The sequence below is a fragment of the Pseudophryne corroboree genome, chromosome 5 (genome assembly GCF_028390025.1).
Source record: "Pseudophryne corroboree isolate aPseCor3 chromosome 5, aPseCor3.hap2, whole genome shotgun sequence".
In the NCBI taxonomy this organism is placed as follows: Eukaryota; Metazoa; Chordata; class Amphibia; order Anura; family Myobatrachidae; genus Pseudophryne; species Pseudophryne corroboree.
In genome coordinates this window covers 697,195,989-697,214,144 of record NC_086448.1, presented here as the reverse complement: position 1 = coordinate 697,214,144, position 18,156 = coordinate 697,195,989, and the positions used below count along the sequence as shown (strand labels likewise).

General features: G+C 44.2%; 1 protein-coding gene across 3 annotated transcripts in view; it reads right to left on the bottom strand.

Annotated features, from left to right (window-relative positions):
- The window catches only part of PREX2 (phosphatidylinositol-3,4,5-trisphosphate dependent Rac exchange factor 2), an 867,640-nt gene that overhangs the window by 303,374 nt on the left and 546,110 nt on the right, over positions 1 to 18,156 (bottom strand). For all 3 annotated transcript variants that reach the window (XM_063923872.1, XM_063923873.1, XM_063923874.1), the window contains 2 exons: positions 2,324 to 2,390; positions 437 to 627 (listed from right to left, as the gene is read on the bottom strand). In XM_063923872.1, coding sequence (XP_063779942.1) covers positions 437 to 627; positions 2,324 to 2,390 — 258 coding nt within the window. The remainder of the gene's footprint in view (positions 1 to 436; positions 628 to 2,323; positions 2,391 to 18,156) is intronic.

The following is an 18,156-nucleotide window of genomic DNA, read 5'->3' as shown; positions in this document are numbered from 1 at the left end:
TAGTATGGGTGGGAACTGGAACATCTGGAAAAAACTGAGAAAACACGTAAACTCCACACATATATGGAGGGCCCTGGTTAGAGACAAACCTTAAACCCCAGCGCTGTAAAGTAGCATTTCCAACCATTGTGCAACCATTGGTAGAATATGATGGTATAAGTGAGGGAAGAGGGCACTGCTTGTCATAGCTCACAGTCCAAACCAGGCATTCCCAACCTCGGTTCTCAAAGCACAGTAACAGTGCAGCTTTTAGTGATATCCAGGCTTTAGCACAGCTGGTTAAATCAAAATAACTTATTTTTAAGTCACCTGTGCTCGAGCATGGATATTACTAAAAACCTGGACTGTTAGTGTGCCTTGAGGACCATGGATGGGAATGCCTGGTCTATACATATTTGTGGTGTAACTGAAGAAAAAATAGAATAACTTTACTTACCGATGCACTCCACTATTGCACATTATAACATGGCATGCTCCGAGCCGGTTACACAGTTCAGAAGTCACTGACAGCAGTCCCACCCCTGAGGCACCGCAAGCTGTGTAGGCACATGCTGCTGTACGTTTGGAGTGAATAAATGAATCCACCAACCGATATAGTTCATCCAAAGCATTGAGCGGCCTCATGAGCTAATCATTAAATGAAAGAGCAAAATAGACATTTAGTATACTACAAAAAGAAAACATTCTTAAATGGATTTAATGGAGATGTACGTTGAAATTTATAGAAAGAAATTCCCCAGCTGATAATATTGTACTCTCTATTTTTTTTTTATTTTTTTTTTGCTGCATTATGAAGTAACTTCTCTGAAGTGTTAGGAGTTTAATATTCCTGTGACACTGTTGCAATAAAACTAAAAACTAGTGGTTAGCTGCCAAGTTCTAATGTAGTAAATGGCATACGGAGAGGGATGTGAGGGATCTGACTACTATCCCTTTAAAGCAGCAATACCAAGAAAAAATAACTGGGCATTCTATAAGAAGACTTTTTAGTGTTTAATAATTGGCCATTTCCCCCTGAGACTCCTATTAATGGTCTTTGTTTCTGGAGTACATTGGTAACCACAGTCACATGACACACGATGTACAGTAATGAGCAAAGAGGTTTTCAAACATTCCTCTATGCTCTGTCTGCACTGTTACAGTCTCCCTTGTCATCAACTGACATGATGTCGGCTACATAGACTGACTGTGTCTGGCAGCCATTTTTGTCTGCCCACCGGAGAGATTTTGAAAAAGAGATAATTATTACTACAAGAACAGTCAAAAAGCATTCTTAAAAGGTCCTTAACTTGCAAATTATAGTAAAAATAAATGCGGGATTGCGGATTTAAATGTACAGTAACTCATGCATGCAGGTCAGATCTCAAGTTCACAGGTGCCATTTAAATGTATGCTTCTTTTCTTTCAGAAGGTGGCACAATATGTAAGAACAATAAACTGCAAATGACATCATCAGTTGTGGGGTATGGATATTTATAAAACAATTTTTATGTGTACTTACAAACTACCCAATATAAGGCACATAAATAGCTATGTAGCATTCACAAATGCAAAGATATTCTTAATAACATTCTTCCATATTAATTATGCATCAACCTTACTGTATTTTGATTATTATTTTTTCTATCATGCTTGCTGTAGCCTAGCAGCTGCTAAGAAATGAGAACTACCAGGAATATCACTCAAGCATGTTTAAACAATTGATGTCAGAGGCTTGCTACAAGTAATCAAATGGAAAAAAATGCTCGTATTTATAAATTTCTTTAAATATCTGTGCTACACTGACTCTGCATACAGTATATATATATATATATACACACAGGTTGAGTATCCCATATCCAAATATTCCGAAATACGGAATATTCCGAAATACAGACTTTTTTGAGTGAGAGTGAGATAGTGAAACCTTTGTTTCTGATTGCTCAATGTACACAAACTTTGTTTAATACTAAAAGTTATAAAAAATATTGTATTAAATGACCTTCAGGCTGTGTGTATAAGGTGTATATGAAACATAAATGAATTGTGTGAATGTAGACACACTTTGTTTAATGCACAAAGTTACAAAAAATATTGGCTAAAATGACCTTCAGGCTGTGTGTATAAGGTGTATATGTAACATAAATGTATTCTGTGCTTAGACTTGGGTCCCATCACCATGTTATCTCATTATGATATGCAATTATTCCAAAATACGGAAAAATCCCATATCCAAAATACCTCTGGTCCCAAGCGTTTTGGATAAGGGATACTCAACCTGTATCATTACAGAACTCTATACTAAAATGTATAGATTCTCACCATAGCACTACGTTTGATTTACCTTATCAATGAAAGCAGCTTTAGATGTGGTATTTGAAGGCAGATTAGTCTTATCCAAGTAAAAAGCCCTTAGAGGAGAAACACACATTACCAATTAGTATTAGGCAGTATAAGTCAAATTCATTATTTTAAGCTAAAATATTAAGATTTCGTAACAGAATAACTATTTAATTTTACGAAACCATGCAAAAGATTGGATTTAATTACTATTAAATCCTTTTCATTAAATCCATTTGGGGAAAACTACCAACCTTGAGAAATAGAGGTGCAAAATACTGGATTTGGTATTCAAACCGCTACAACATTCATAATGTAGCTCCTCCCCTATATAATCTTTTCCTGCAATAGCGCCTTACTTCTTTTCTTACAAAGGCCTAAGAATAGGACTAAAATAAAGAATCAGACTGTAATGTTTACTCTGTAACCACAGAGCCATGAAGGATGGGAGTGTAGTTTCCCCAAAATGGATTCAGTGAAAGGATTTAACAGAAGTCCAAAAATCCTATTTTCTCTTATACCCTCTTTAGGGATCACTACTCTCCTTGGGGTCACCCCAAAGCTGCCCCTAGAGGAGTATACAATCAGCAATGCTGCTTGAGACAAAAAAAAAAAAACATTAACCAGGGCCAACTACTTTGGAGAGAGACCACCATACACTGTAACATATTAGAAGTGTTTACACCAATGAAATGAACCATCTGAAACATAACTCTGTAGAAACACAACCCAAAGCCTCCAAGCTATGTCTGACCAGAGTGTGGCAGTCAAATTTGTGGCCCTCCTCTAGGACCAGACAACCACTGACAACAAAAAACAAAGAACAACCAATGTGTTAATCATAAAGAGGGAATGCTACACTGTATCTAGACGACTAGCATCTAGACTAGAGCTTAATAAAAACAAAATCCCTAGGCTGCCTAGGCAACTGCATGGTAGATTACTCAGCAAAAACCAAGGAGCTATTGTAATGATGGGGGGTATATAGGGGAGGAGCTATAATACAAACTACTTGTAGCAACTTGAGCGCCAAATCCTGCACTGCACCATTTATGCCCCTAGGTTAGAAGTATCCCCCAAAGATGGTGTGACATACATACTATATTATAATAGTAATGCACCATTTCTAAAATAGACAAAACACCTTTTAATATTTTATGTTAAACTACAAACAGTATTAATTTATATTTCACATTTTGCATAGCAATAGTTGTACAGGACAAAAAATATTAATTTGTTTTATTAGTATAATTTAAATACAACTTTAATTAGAAACAGTTGTTTCTGCGATTAAGTCATCTACCAGGGAAATGTACTTAAAACTATACAAATATGTGCAACAAAGGCAATAAAGTGTTTCATAAAATCAAGGCAGCCATACAAGTAGTATTATATTATTTCATTTCAATCATCATACTTTTTAACTTTGCGAGCCTTGTATTTTCTTTTTCAGTGTGCATAACGTTACCAGCCCATCAAAATGACGGAACAGCATTTATTTAATACAACAAAAGTAATGTCAGCTCTGGCGGCTGATCATGCGCTACATAATGTGTCTAAATAATGTGATAGTCACCTATGTCCCCCTGTGTCAGCAACAAGGTTAAATTAAATCCTTATTGATGTGTGACCTTGGAATACATATCTAATCTAGGCATTACTGTTTTACCCTTTACCACATGTGGACAAAGCCTGTTCCCGTATTATCCGTAACGTACGACTTCCTCTCCATATCACAGGAGTACCACGAATTCCTGTGCATAATCTCTAGCATGGAGCTTACACTTTCTATGAAATGTACTCTCTTCCTGCACATTGTTCATTATATTATATCATTTTTTAACCTTATTTATGGGGTCCTTCAGATTTGTTAGCAAAGCAAAAAAGTAAGCAATTGGGCAAAACCATATTGCACTGCAGATGGGGCAGATGTAACATGTGCAGAGAGAGTTAGATTTGGGTGGGTTATATTGTTTCTGTGCAGGGTAAATACTGGCTGCTTAATTTGTACACTGCAATTTAAATTTCAGTTTGACACAAGCCAAATCTGACTTTGGCCTGGCTCGCAATCTCCATTCCAGTTCATCCCAAAGGTGCTCGATGTGGTTGAGGTCAGGGCTCTGTGCAGGCCAGTCAAGTTCTTCCACACCAAATTCATCAAACCATGGAGGTAATTCAGACCTGATCAGTTAGCTGCATTTTCTCACAGCCTGCGATCAGGTCCGAACTGCGCATGCGTATGCACCGCAATGTTCAGGCGCGATGGACCGCAGCAACGGGGATTGATGCATAGCGACGGGATGGTGCGAAAAAAGCGACCGCAAGGTGACTGACAGGAAGAGGGTGTTTGTGGGTGGCAATTGACCGTTTTCAGGAAGTGTCTGGAAAAACGCAGGCATGTCCAAGCGTTGGAAGGGAGGGTGTCTGACATCAATTACAGTTCTGGACAGGCTGAAGTGATTGCAGCGGCTAAGTATGCCTTGGGCTGCGCAGAGACTGCACAAAATCAGTTTGTGCAGCTCTGCTACACGTGTTTGCACACTTACACAGCTAAAATACACTCCCCCAGTGGGCGGCGACTATCTGATCGCAGGGCTGAAAAAAATCGCTGCCCAGCGATCAGATCTGAATTACCCCCCATGTCTTTATAGTCCTTGCTTTGTGCTTGGTGTTTACTCACCCATTTAGGTAGAGCTTATAGGATGTATCTGGGAGGAGCCACAAGTATGGTGTATCTCTAATGGGTGCAGTGGGTGCATTGTCTGGGAGGCTCACGAAAATCGTAGTTCTGGCCCCGACTTCCACTAATTTGGTCATTGAGTAGCAAGGGCGGGGTGGAGCCATGATAATGCAATCGTACATCCAGTCAGTCATGTTGGAATAGAAAAGGGCCTCCTCCAAACTGTTGCCACAAAGTTGGAAGAATAGCATTGTCCAAAATGTCTTGTCATGCTGAAGCATTAAGATTGCCCTTCAGTGGAGACAAGGGGCCTAGCCCAAACCCTGAAAAACAACCCCATACTATTATGCCTCCTCCACCAAACCTCACAGTTGGCACAATACAGTCAGACAGGTAATGTTCTCCCAATATCCGCCAAACCCAGACTGGCCCATCTGACTGCCAAACAGAAAAGGGTGATTCCTCACTCCACATAACACATTTCCACTGCTCCACAGTCCAGTGTCGGTGTGCTTTACACCACTCCATCCAACACTTGGCATTGGACTTGGTGATGTGAGTCTTGCATACAGCTGCTCGGCCATGGAAACCCATTCCATTAAGCTCCCGCTGCACAGTTTTCGTGCATATATTAATGCCAATGGAAGTTCTGATCTCTTCAGCTATGGATTCAGCAGAGTCTTGGCAACTTTTATGCACCATGCACCTTAGCAGTCGTTGACCCCGCTCAGTGATTTTATGTGGTTTTCCGCTCCGTGGCTGGGTTGCTGTTGTTCCTAAACACTTCCACTTTCAGTTGACCTTGGAATATCCAGCAGGGATCAAATTTCATGAACAGTCTTATTGCAAAGGTGGCATCCTATCACAGTATCGCTTTAAGTTACTGAGCTCTTCAGAACGACCCATTTTGCATCACAAATGTTTGCAAATGGAGACTGCATGGCTAGGTGCTTGATTTAACACACCTGTGGCAACGGGTCTGACTGAAACACCTGTATTCAATAATTAACAGGTGTGGCCAAATACTTTTGTTCGTATAGTGTATGAAATCGAACAGTTCCCTTTTTATAGTAATAGGGGCAGCCTCTCGATAGAAGGGGAACATCATTAGTACATATGCAAACCCCCCCCCTTCCCTTTTTTCCCCCCATTTGGATGTTATCAAATCACTTTTTTAATTGATGACATAAAAGTTACATTTTATATTTTACACTTGATTACATAAAGAGACCCCACAGAATAGTCTTTTTTTCTGAATTTACTGACACTGATGTTATGTCAACATTGTTGAAATATCAAAATACAGTGCTCTTTTTCTTTAATTCTGTCCCTAATCCTAAAGGTAACCCTAACCCTAATGTTGACCCTGAAGCTAACTGTATTGTAAATGTTGACATTATGGTAATATCAACATTTCCCATGTCTGTGTTTTTCCAATGTTGGCATTTTGTAGGTGCTGACATTCAACAATTTAACTATGCTGACCTGCTGTAGACATTGTGAATCTTGACATCTTACACATCTGCCAAACATTATTAAAGATGCTAATTGGCTGGAATAATTAAAATCAATATACAGCTATCTGAACCCCCAATTGTTTCTTTTAGAAGAAAAAATGTCAATGATGCATTGGCGTTTCTACCATGTGTGCAATATGTGCGGTGCACACTAGCCGCTGAGTCCAGAGGAGGTCCATACCGCACACACTGCACCCATGCTATTTTATTACTTACCTTTCTGGAGTCCAGCGACGGGCGCTGCACCTGCGGCATAAATCAGTCCCAAAAATGGCCGCCGCGCATGCGCAATAGGTTATTAGTCTCTGGCCCATGGCAGGCACCATGTTTCCGGAGACCTTTGCATGCGCAGTAGACTCCGGCACATTGCCGGAGCCTACAGCACAGTGGAGAGGAGGGGGCCCACCTAGAGTCTGCACACATGCCAACTTGTCTCTTAAAATGCCCCTGCATGGATGATGATATTATTATTATTATTACCAATTACTAATACAGCGCACCCATATTCTGCAGCGCTTTACAGAGAATATTTGCCAATTCACATCAGTCCCTGCCCCAGTTGAGCTTACAATCTATATTCCCTATCACATGTACACATAGACACATTCACACTAGGGTTAATTTGTGTTGGAAGCCAATTAACCTACCAGTAAATTTTTGGATTGTCGGAGGAAACCGGAATACCCGGAGGAAACCCACGCAAGTACGGGGAGAATATATAAACTCCACACAGTGCCATGGTGGGAATCGAACTCATGACCTCAGTACTGTGAGGCAGTAATGCTAACCATTACACCATCCGTACTGCCCATTTGTCATTGGTTTATAGGTTAAGGGGTAGAGTTCCTGGGGCGTCTGAGGCAGATGGGTGGTGGTGTTGCCCTTGGCAGCCAGTCAGATTATATCATTTTCTAGACTGCAATAGAGAAATGATATCTGGAGTCTGATTGGTTGCTACAGGCAACGCCCCACTTGCTGCTTTGGAAGCTTTACAAAATCTGCCAATAAGTCTTTATTGTTTCCTTTCAGTTATCTTAGTAAAGCATAGCATTAGAATAAAGGGCCCAATTCAGACTTGATCCTAGCAAGCGATTTTTGCACTGCTGCAATCAGATAGTCGCCGCCTACAGGGGGAGAGTATTTTAGCTGTGCAAGTGTGCGAACGCATGTGTAGCAGAGCTGTACAAACAGATTTTCGGGTGGTCTTCTGTATGCCGAATGTCGGGATCCCGGCGCACAGTATACCGGCGCCGGAATCCCGACACCCGGCATACCGACAACTATTCTCCCTCGTGGGGTCCACGACCCCCCTGGAGGGAGAATAAAATAGTGTGGCGCGTGTAGCGCGCCACCGTGCCCGCAGCGTGGCGAGCCCGCAAGGGGCTCCTTTGCGCTTTCCACGCTGTCGGTATGCCGGCGGTCGGGCTCCCGGCGCCGGTATGCTGGGCGCCGGGAGCCCGAGCGCCGGCATACCGTACGACACCCCAGATTTTCTGCAGTGTCTGAGCAGCCCAGGACTTACTCAGCCGCTGCGATCATTTCAGTCTGTCCAGGACAAGAACTGACGTCAGACACCCGCCCTGCAAACGCTTGGATACGCCTGCGTTTTTCCAAACACTCCCAGAAAACGGTCAGTTGACACCCACAAACGCCCTCTTCTTGGCAATCTCCTTGCAAACGCCCGTGTGAATGGATCCTTCGCACAAACCCATCGCTGAACGGCGATCCGCTTTGTACCCGTGCAACGCACCTGCGCATTGTGGTGCATACACATGCGCACTTGAGACCTGATCGCCCGCTGTACAAAAACGCAGCCTAGCAATCAGGTCTAAATTACCCCCAAAGTAAATAACACTTGTGCACGTTCATTTCTTCATGCTAGTATATTTATCTTATGATCCTAAATTAAAGCAATGTTATCATTTCTAAACGGACTTTGTTATCCGATACAGAATGTGATAAATAAAAACAAGAAACATTTATATGTTTAGTTAGATAAATGAGTAGCGCGGGCACTAATTGTTACTTGTAAATTACATTCCCTTTCATGCAAACTATTTTGCTAATTAGGGGGGGAATTACTGCTTTTGGCTCTTTTGCATAACCTGTTATAGTTTCTTAAATTAAATACAGAATACCTATTTCAGAGGCATTTAAGCTTAAAAAAAAAAATCCTTCACCTCTAAACAAAAAAAATTACAAAAATAGTCGGACGCTACCATGTAATTAGAAATGCATTTAAATTAGATAAAACTGCTGAACTTATGTCTGTAAAATCACGAATTAAACTCTCAGGAATGGTGACTCAACAGGCAATGGTCATCCAGACAGGGCATAAAATCAATAATAAGATTTTAAACCTACCGGTAAATCTTTTTCTCATAGTCCGTAGAGGATGCTGGGGACTCCGTAAGGACCATGGGGATAGACGGGCTCCGCAGGAGACATGGGCACTTTAAGAAAGAATTTAGTTCTGGGTGTGCACTGGCTCCTCCCTCTATGCCCCTCCTCCAGACCTCAGTTAGAGAAACTGTGCCCAGAGGAGATGGACAGTACGAGGAAAGGATTTTGTTAATCCAGGGTAAGATTAATACCAGCCACACCGTATAACTCGTGATAACAACCCAGTTAACAGTATGAAAACAACATAGCATCAGTTCAGGACCGATGTAACTATAACATAACCCTTATCGAAGCAATAACTATATACAAGTATTGCAGAAAGTCCGCACTTGGGACGGGCGCCCAGCATCCTCTACGGACTACGAGAAAAAGATTTACCGGTAGGTTTAAAATCTTATTTTCTCTAACGTCCTAGAGGATGCTGGGGACTCCGTAAGGACCATGGGGATTATACCAAAGCTCCCAAGGCGGTAGAGTGCGGATGACTCTGCAGCACCAATTGAGCAAACATGAGATCCTCCTCAGCCAGGGTATCAAACTTATAGAATTTTTGCAAAGGTGTTTGAACCTGACCAAGTAGCAGCTCGACACAGCTGTAGTGCCGAGACCCCTCGGGCAGCCGCCCAAGAAGAACCCACTTTCCTAGTGGAATGGGCCTTGACCGATTTAGGCAACGGCAACCCTGCCGTAGAATGCGCCTGCTGAATCGTGTTACAGATCCAGCGAGCAATAGTCTGCTTTGAAGCAGGGCCGCCAAGCTTGTTGGCTGCATACAGGACAAACAGTGTTTCTGTTTTCCGGACTCTAGCCGTTCTGGCTACATAAATTTTCAAAGCCCTGACCACATCAAGGGACTCGGAATCCTCCAAGTCACGTGTAGCCACAGGCACCACAATAGGTTGGTTCATATGAAATGATGAAACCACTTTTGGCAGGAACTGAGGACGTGTCCGCAATTCCGCTCTATCCATATGGAAAACCAGATAGGGGCTTTTATGTGACAAAGCCGCTAATTCCGACACTCGCCTAGCCGAAGCCAGGGCTAATAACATGACCACCTTCCACGTGAGATATTTCAACTCCACCGTTGTAAGTGGTTCAAACCAGTGTGACTTTAGGAAACTTAACACCACGTTAAGGTCCCAAGGTGCCACCTGAGGCACAAAAAGAGGCTGAATATGCAGCACTCCCTTTACAAAAGTCTGAACTTCTGGGAGAGACGCCAATTTTTTTTTCTTTTTTTAAAGAAAATGGATAGGGCCAAAATCTGAACCTTAATGGAGCCTAAGTTTTAGGCCCAAATTCCCTCCAGTTTGTAGGAAGTGAAGGAAACGGCCCAGATGGAATTCTTCCGTAGGAGCATTCCTGGCCTCACACCAAGAAACATATTTTCGCCATATACGGTGATAATGTTTAGATGTCACGTCCTTCCTAGCCTTTATCAGCGTAGGAATGACCTCATCTGGAATGCCTTTTTCCGCTAGGATCCGGCGTTCAACCGCCATGCCGTCAAACGCAGCCGCGGTAAGTCTTGGAACAGACATGGGCCCTGTTGCAACAGGTCCTGCCTTAGAGGAAGAGGCCACGGATCTTCTGTAAGCATTTCCTGCAGATCCGGATACCAGATCCTTCGTGGCCAATCTGGAACAATGAGGATTGTTCTCACTCCTCTTTTTTCTTATTATTCTCAACCCTTGGGTATGAGAGGAAGAGGAGGAAATACATAGACTGACTGGAACACCCACGGTGTCACTAGGGCGTCTACCGCTACTGCCTGAGGGTCTCTTGACCAGGTGCAATAACTCTGCAGATTTTTGTTGAGGCGGGACGCCATCATGTCTATCTGTGGCAGTTCCCACCGAACTGCAATCTGTGCGAAGACTTCCTAAAGAAGTCTCCACTCTCCAGGACGAATGTCTGGTGAGGAAGTCTGCTTCCCTGAAGACAAGTCTCTTGACTTGACCAAAGACCTTGGAAATTTCTTCCCTTTGTGACTGCTCCCCAGCCTCGGAGGCTCGCGTCCGTGGTCACCAGGATCCAGTCCTGAATGCCGAATCTGCGGCCCTCTAGAAGGTGAGCACTCTGCAGCCACCACAGGAGAGATAACCTGGCCCTGGGGGATAGGGTGATCAACTGATGAATCTGTAGATGTGACCCGGACCACATGTCCATTAGGTCCCATTTGAAGTCCTCGCATGGAACCTGCCTAAGGGAATGTTTTTCCCAGGACTCGAGTGTAGTGATGCACTGACACCAGTCTTGTTTTCAATAGGTCCCTGACTAGAGTCATGAGTTCCTGGGCCTTCTCTATCTGAAGGTAAACCCATTTCTGGTCTGTATCCAGAATCATACCCAAGAAGGGCAGACGAGTTATAGGAACCAACTGTGACCTCGGGAAATTGAGAATCCAGCCGTGTCGCAGTGACACCTTCAGCGAAAGTGACACGCTGTTGAACAACTGCTCTTTTGATCTCGCCCTTATTAGGAGATCATCCAAGTATGGGATAACTGTGCCTCCTTGCTTGCGTAGGAGCACCATTATTTCCGCCAATTACCCTGAAATTGGTAATGACAATCCTGTACCGCAATTGTCAGGTATGCCTGATGGGGTGGATAAATGGGAACATGAAGGTATGCAGCCTTTATGTCTAGATACACAATCAAATTCCCCCCTTCCAGGCTGGCGATGATCGCTCTGGGCGATTCCACTTTAAATTTGAACCTTTTCCCATATAAGTGCAGAGATTTTAATTTCAAAATAGGTCTGACCGAACCGTACGGTTTCGGGACTACAGCCAAGGTTGAGTCATATCGCCTTCCTTGTTGCAGGAGGGGAACCTTGAGCACCACCTGTTGGAGATACAATGTGTGAATTGTATTTAATATTATCTCCCTTTCTGGGGGAGAAGCTGGTAGGTCCGATAAGGAAAAACCGGCGAGGAGGCACCTTTCGAATTCCAGCTTGTAACCCTGAGAAACTATTTTTATTGCCCCGGGATCCACCTGTGAGTGAACTCAGATGTGGCTGAAGAGTCGAAGACATGCTCCCATTGGGACGGACTCCCTTAGCGGAGCTCCAGCGTCATGCGGTGGATGTAGTAGAGGCCGGGGAGGACTTCTGTTCCTGGGAACTAGCTGTGCCCTGTGCCCTTACCTCTGGTAAGAAAGGACGCTCCTCGTACTTTCTTGTTATTCTACGACCGAAAGGACTGCATTTGATAATGTCGTGCTTTCTTAGGCTGTGAGGGAATATAAGGCAAAAGATCAGAATTACCAGCTATAGCTGTGGAGACCAGGTCCGAGAGCCCTTCTCCACACAATTCCTCAGCCTTGTAAGGTAAACCTTCCATATGCCTCTTTTAGTCGGCATCACCTGTCCATTGCATGTTCCCCAGGACACGTCTAGCAGAAATCGACATAGCATTGACTCTAGAACCCAGTAGACTAATGTCTCTTTGGGCATGTTTTATATATATATATAAGACAGCATCTTTATATATATATATATATATATATATATATATATATATATATATACATATACTAGGGTCAATAACATGGTATCCTTATCTAGGGTTTCAATCTCCGCTGATAAGGTATCTGTCCACGCTGCTACAGCGCTATAAACCCATGCCGACACAATCGCCGGTCTGAGTAGTGTACCAGAATGTGTGTAAATGGACTTCAAAGTACTTTTACTGCATGCTATCTGCAGGATCCCTGAGGATAGCTGTTAAGTCAGCGCTACCTTTTGGGTAAACGTGACAAAGCTTTGTCCACCCTAGGGGAAGATTCCCATCGTATCCTGGCCCTAGTAGGGAAAGGATACTCCCTGGGAATTCTTTGTGGGAATCTGCAGTTTCTTGTCTGGAAATTCCCGCTCTTTTTCTTCATGAGAGGAGGGAAATTTACCTCAGCTTTCTTCCCCTTCAACATGTGTACCCTCGTGTCAGGGACAGATGAGTCATCAGTGATATGCAAAACATCTTTTATTACAATAATCATATATTGAATACTTTTCTGCCAGGTTTGGCTGTAACTTTGCATTATCGTAGTCGACACTGGAGTCAGACTCCGTGTCGATATCAGTGTCTATTATTTTGGATAGTGAGCGTTGTGAGACTCTGAAGGTCTCTGCAACATAGGGACAGACATGTGTAGATTCACTGTCTGTTCTCTAATCTTTTGTGCAATAAATTTTCCTTAGCACTTAATTTCACATATCCAATCAGGTGTCGGCGTTGTCGACGGAGACACCACTCACCCACACATTTGCTCCATCTCCTCCTTAGGAGAGCCTTTTACCTCAGACATGTCGACACACACGTACCGACACACCACACACTCAGGGAATGCTCATCTGAAGATAATTCCCCCACAAGGCCCTTTGGAGAGACAGAGAGAGAGTATGCCAGCACACACCCCAGCGCTATATGACCCAGGAAAAAACACAGCAATTTAATGTTTACCCAGTAGCGCTGTTATTATCTGCGCCTAATTATGTGCCCCCCCCCCCTCTTCTTTAAAACCCTCTCTTCTACCGTGGTATAAGCAGGGGAGAGTCCGGGGAGCTTCCTCTCAGCGGTGCTGTGGAGAAAAACATGGCGCTGGTGAGTGCTGAGGGAGAAGCCCCGCCCCCTCGGCGGCGGGCTTCTGTCTCGCTAAAGTGTAAAATTGGTGGGGGCTCCTGCATATATACAGTGTCCAGCTGTATATATGCTCCTTTTGCCAAATAAGAGGTTTATATTGCTGCCCAGGGCGCCCCCCCTGCGCCCTGCACCCTTACAGTGACCGGAGTATGTGAGGTGTGTGGGAGCAATGGCGCACAGCTGCAGTGCTGTGCGTTACCTCAGTGAAGATCATGAAGTCTTCTGCCGCCTTTGAAGCAGAGATGAGCGGGTTCGGTTTCTCTGAATCCGAACCCGCCCGAACTTCATGTTTTTTTACACGGGTCCGTGCGACTCGGATCTTCCCGCCTTGCTCGGTTAACCCGAGCGCGCCCGAACGTCATCATCACGTTGTCGGATTCTCGCGAGGCTCGGATTCTATCGCGAGACTCGGATTCTATATAAGGAGCCGCGCGTCGCGGCCATTTTCACACGTGCATTGAGATTGATAGGGAGAGGACGTGGCTGGCGTCCTCTCCGTTTAGAAATTAAAATAGATAGGAGAGGGAGAGTGAGACACTTCATTTACTTACTGGAGCTTAGGAGGAGTTATACTAGTGACTGATGACCAGTGACCTGACCACCAGTGCAGTTTTATAATTTATTATTATTTAATAATCCGTTCTGTTCTTGTTCTCTGCCTGAAAAAAACGATACACAGTGACTCAGTCACACTCACATACCATATTTGTGCTCAGCCCAGTGTGCTGCATCATCTATGTATAATATCTGACTGTGCTCACACAGCTTAATTGTGGGGGAGACTGGGGAGCAGTTATAGGTTATAGCAGGAGCCAGGAGTACATATTAAACAGTGCACACTTTTGCTGCCAGAGTGCCACTGCCAGTGTGACTGACCACTGACCACTGTGACCAGTGACCTGACCACACTGACCACCAGTATAGTATATTGTGATTGAATGTCTGCCTGAAAAAGTACACTCGTCGTGTGACTTGTGTGGTGTTTTTTTATTCTATAAAAATTAAAAAACTCATTCTGCTGACAGACAGTGTCCACTCCAGCAGGTCCGTCATTATATAATATATACCTGTCCGGCTGCAGTAGTGATATATATATATTTTTTATATCATTATTTATCATCCAGTCTACTAGCAGCACACACAGTACGGTAGTTCACGGCTGTAGCTACCTCTGTGTCGGCACTCGGCAGTCCATCCATAATTGTATACCACCTACCCGTGGTTTTTTTTTTCTTTCTTCTTTATACATACTACATCTCATTATCATCCAGTCTATATTAGCAGCAGACACAGTACAGTACGGTAGTCCACGGCTGTAGCTACCTCTGTGTCGGCACTCGGCAGTCCATCCATAATTGTATACCACCTACCCGTGGTTTTTTTTTTCTTTCTTCTTTATACATACATACTACATCTCATTATCATCCAGTCTATATTAGCAGCAGACACAGTACAGTACGGTAGTCCACGGCTGTAGCTACCTCTGTGTCGGCACTCGGCAGTCCATCCATAATTGTATACCACCTACCCGTGGTTTTTTTTTTCTTTCTTCTTTATACATACTACATCTCATTATCATCCAGTCTATATTAGCAGCAGACACAGTATAGTACGGTAGTCCACGGCTGTAGCTACCTCTGTGTCGGCACTCGGCAGTCCATCCATAATTGTATACCACCTACCCGTGGTTTTTTTTTCTTTCTTCTTTATACATACTACATCTCATTATCAACCAGTCTATATTAGCAGCAGACACAGTACAGTACGGTAGTCCACGGCTGTAGCTACCTCTGTGTCGGCACTCTGCAGTCCATCCATAATTGTATACCACCTACCCGTGTTTTTTTTTTCTTTCTTCTTTATACATACTACATCTCATTATCATCCAGTCTATATTAGCAGCAGACACAGTACAGTACGGTAGTCCACGGCTGTAGCTACCTCTGTGTCGGCACTCGGCAGTCCATCCATAATTGTATACCACCTACCCGTGGTTTTTTTTTCTTTCTTCTTTATACATACTACATCTCATTATCAACCAGTCTATATTAGCAGCAGACACAGTACAGTATGGTAGTCCACGGCTGTAGCTACCTCTGTGTCGGCACTCGGCAGTCCATCCATAATTGTATACCACCTACCCGTGGTTTTTTTTTTCTTTCTTCTTTATACATACTACATCTCATTATCATCCAGTCTATATTAGCAGCAGACACAGTACAGTACGGTAGTCCACGGCTGTAGCTACCTCTGTGTCGGCACTCGGCAGTCCATCCATAATTGTATACCACCTACCCGTGGTTTTTTTTTTCTTTCTTCTTTATACATACTACATCTCATTATCATCCAGTCTATATTAGCAGCAGACACAGTACAGTACGGTAGTCCACGGCTGTAGCTACCTCTGTGTCGGCACTCGGCAGTCCATCCATAATTGTATACCACCTACCCGTGGTTTTTTTTTTCTTTCTTCTTTATACATACTACATCTCATTATCAACCAGTCTATATTAGCAGCAGACACAGTACAGTATGGTAGTCCACGGCTGTAGCTACCTCTGTGTCGGCACTCGGCAGTCCATCCATAAGTATACTAGTATCCATCCATCTCCATTGTTTACCTGAGGTGCCTTTTAGTTGTGCCTATTAAAATATGGAGAACAAAAATGTTGAGGTTCCAAAATTAGGGAAAGATCAAGATCCACTTCCACCTCGTGCTGAAGCTGCTGCCACTAGTCATGGCCGAGACGATGAAATGCCAGCAACGTCGTCTGCCAAGGCCGATGCCCAATGTCATAGTACAGAGCATGTCAAATCCAAAACACCAAATATCAGTAAAAAAAGGACTCCAAAACCTAAAATAAAATTGTCGGAGGAGAAGCGTAAACTTGCCAATATGCCATTTACCACACGGAGTGGCAAGGAACGGCTGAGGTCCTGGCCTATGTTCATGGCTAGTGGTTCAGCTTCACATGAGGATGGAAGCACTCAGCCTCTCGCTAGAAAACTGAAAAGACTCAAGCTGGCAAAAGAACCGCAAAGAACTGTGCGTTCTTCGAAATCCCAAATCCACAAGGAGAGTCCAATTGTGTCGGTTGCGATGCCTGACCTTCCCAACACTGGACGTGAAGAGCATGCGCCTTTCACCATTTGCACGCCCCCTGCAAGTGCTGGAAGGAGCACCCGCAGTCCAGTTCCTGATAGTCAGATTGAAGATGTCAGTGTTGAAGTACACCAGGATGAGGAGGATATGGGTGTTGCTGGCGCTGGGGAGGAAATTGACAAGGAGGATTCTGATGGTGAGTTGGTTTGTTTAAGTCAGGCACCCGGGGAGACACCTGTTGTCCGTGGGAGGAATATGGCCGTTGACATGCCTGGTCAAAATACCAAAAAAATCAGCTCTTCAGTGTGGAGGTATTTCAACAAAAAAAAGGGAAAACAGGTGTCAAGCAGTGTGTTGCCTTTGTCAAGCTGTAATAAGTAGGGGTAAGGACGTTAACCACCTCGGAACATCCTCCCTTATACGTCACCTGCAGCGCATTCATAATAAGTCAGTGACAAGTTCAAAAACTTTGGGCGACAGCGGAAGCAGTCCACTGACCAGTAAATCCCTTCCTCTTGTAACCAAGCTCACGCAAACCACCCCACCAACTCCCTCAGTGTCAATTTCCTCCTTCCCCAGGAATGCCAATAGTCCTGCAGGCCATGTCACTGGCAATTCTGACGAGTCCTCTCCTGCCTGGGATTCCTCCGATGCATCCTTGCGTGTAACGCCTACTGCTGCTGGCGCTGCTGTTGTTGCTGCTGGGAGTCGATGGTCATCCCAGAGGGGAAGTCGTAAGCCCACTTGTACTACTTCCAGTAAGCAATTGACTGTCCAACAGTCCTTTGCGAGGAAGATGAAATATCACAGCAGTCATCCTGCTGCAAAGCGGATAACTGAGGCCTTGACAACTATGTTGGTGTTAGACGTGCGTCCGGTATCCGCCGTTAGTTCACAGGGAACTAGACAATTTATTGAGGCAGTGTGCCCCCGTTACCAAATACCATCTAGGTTCCACTTCTCTAGGCAGGCGATACCGAGAATGTACACGGACGTCAGAAAAAGACTCACCAGTGTCCTAAATAATGCAGTTGTACCCAATGTCCACTTAACCACGGACATGTGGACAAGTGGAGCAGGGCAGGGTCAGGACTATATGACTGTGACAGCCCACTGGGTAGATGTATGGACTCCCGCCGCAAGAACAGCAGCGGCGGCACCAGTAGCAGCATCTCGCAAACGCCAACTCTTTCCTAGGCAGGCTACGCTTTGTATCACCGCTTTCCAGAATACGCACACAGCTGAAAACCTCATACGGCAACTGAGGAAGATCATCGCGGAATGGCTTACCCCAATTGGACTCTCCTGTGGATTTGTGGCATCGGACAACGCCAGCAATATTGTGTGTGCATTAAATATGGGCAAATTCCAGCACGTCCCATGTTTTGCACATACCTTGAATTTGGTGGTGCAGAATTTTTAAAAAAACGACAGGGGCGTGCAAGAGATGCTGTCGGTGGCCAGAAGAATTGCGGGACACTTTCG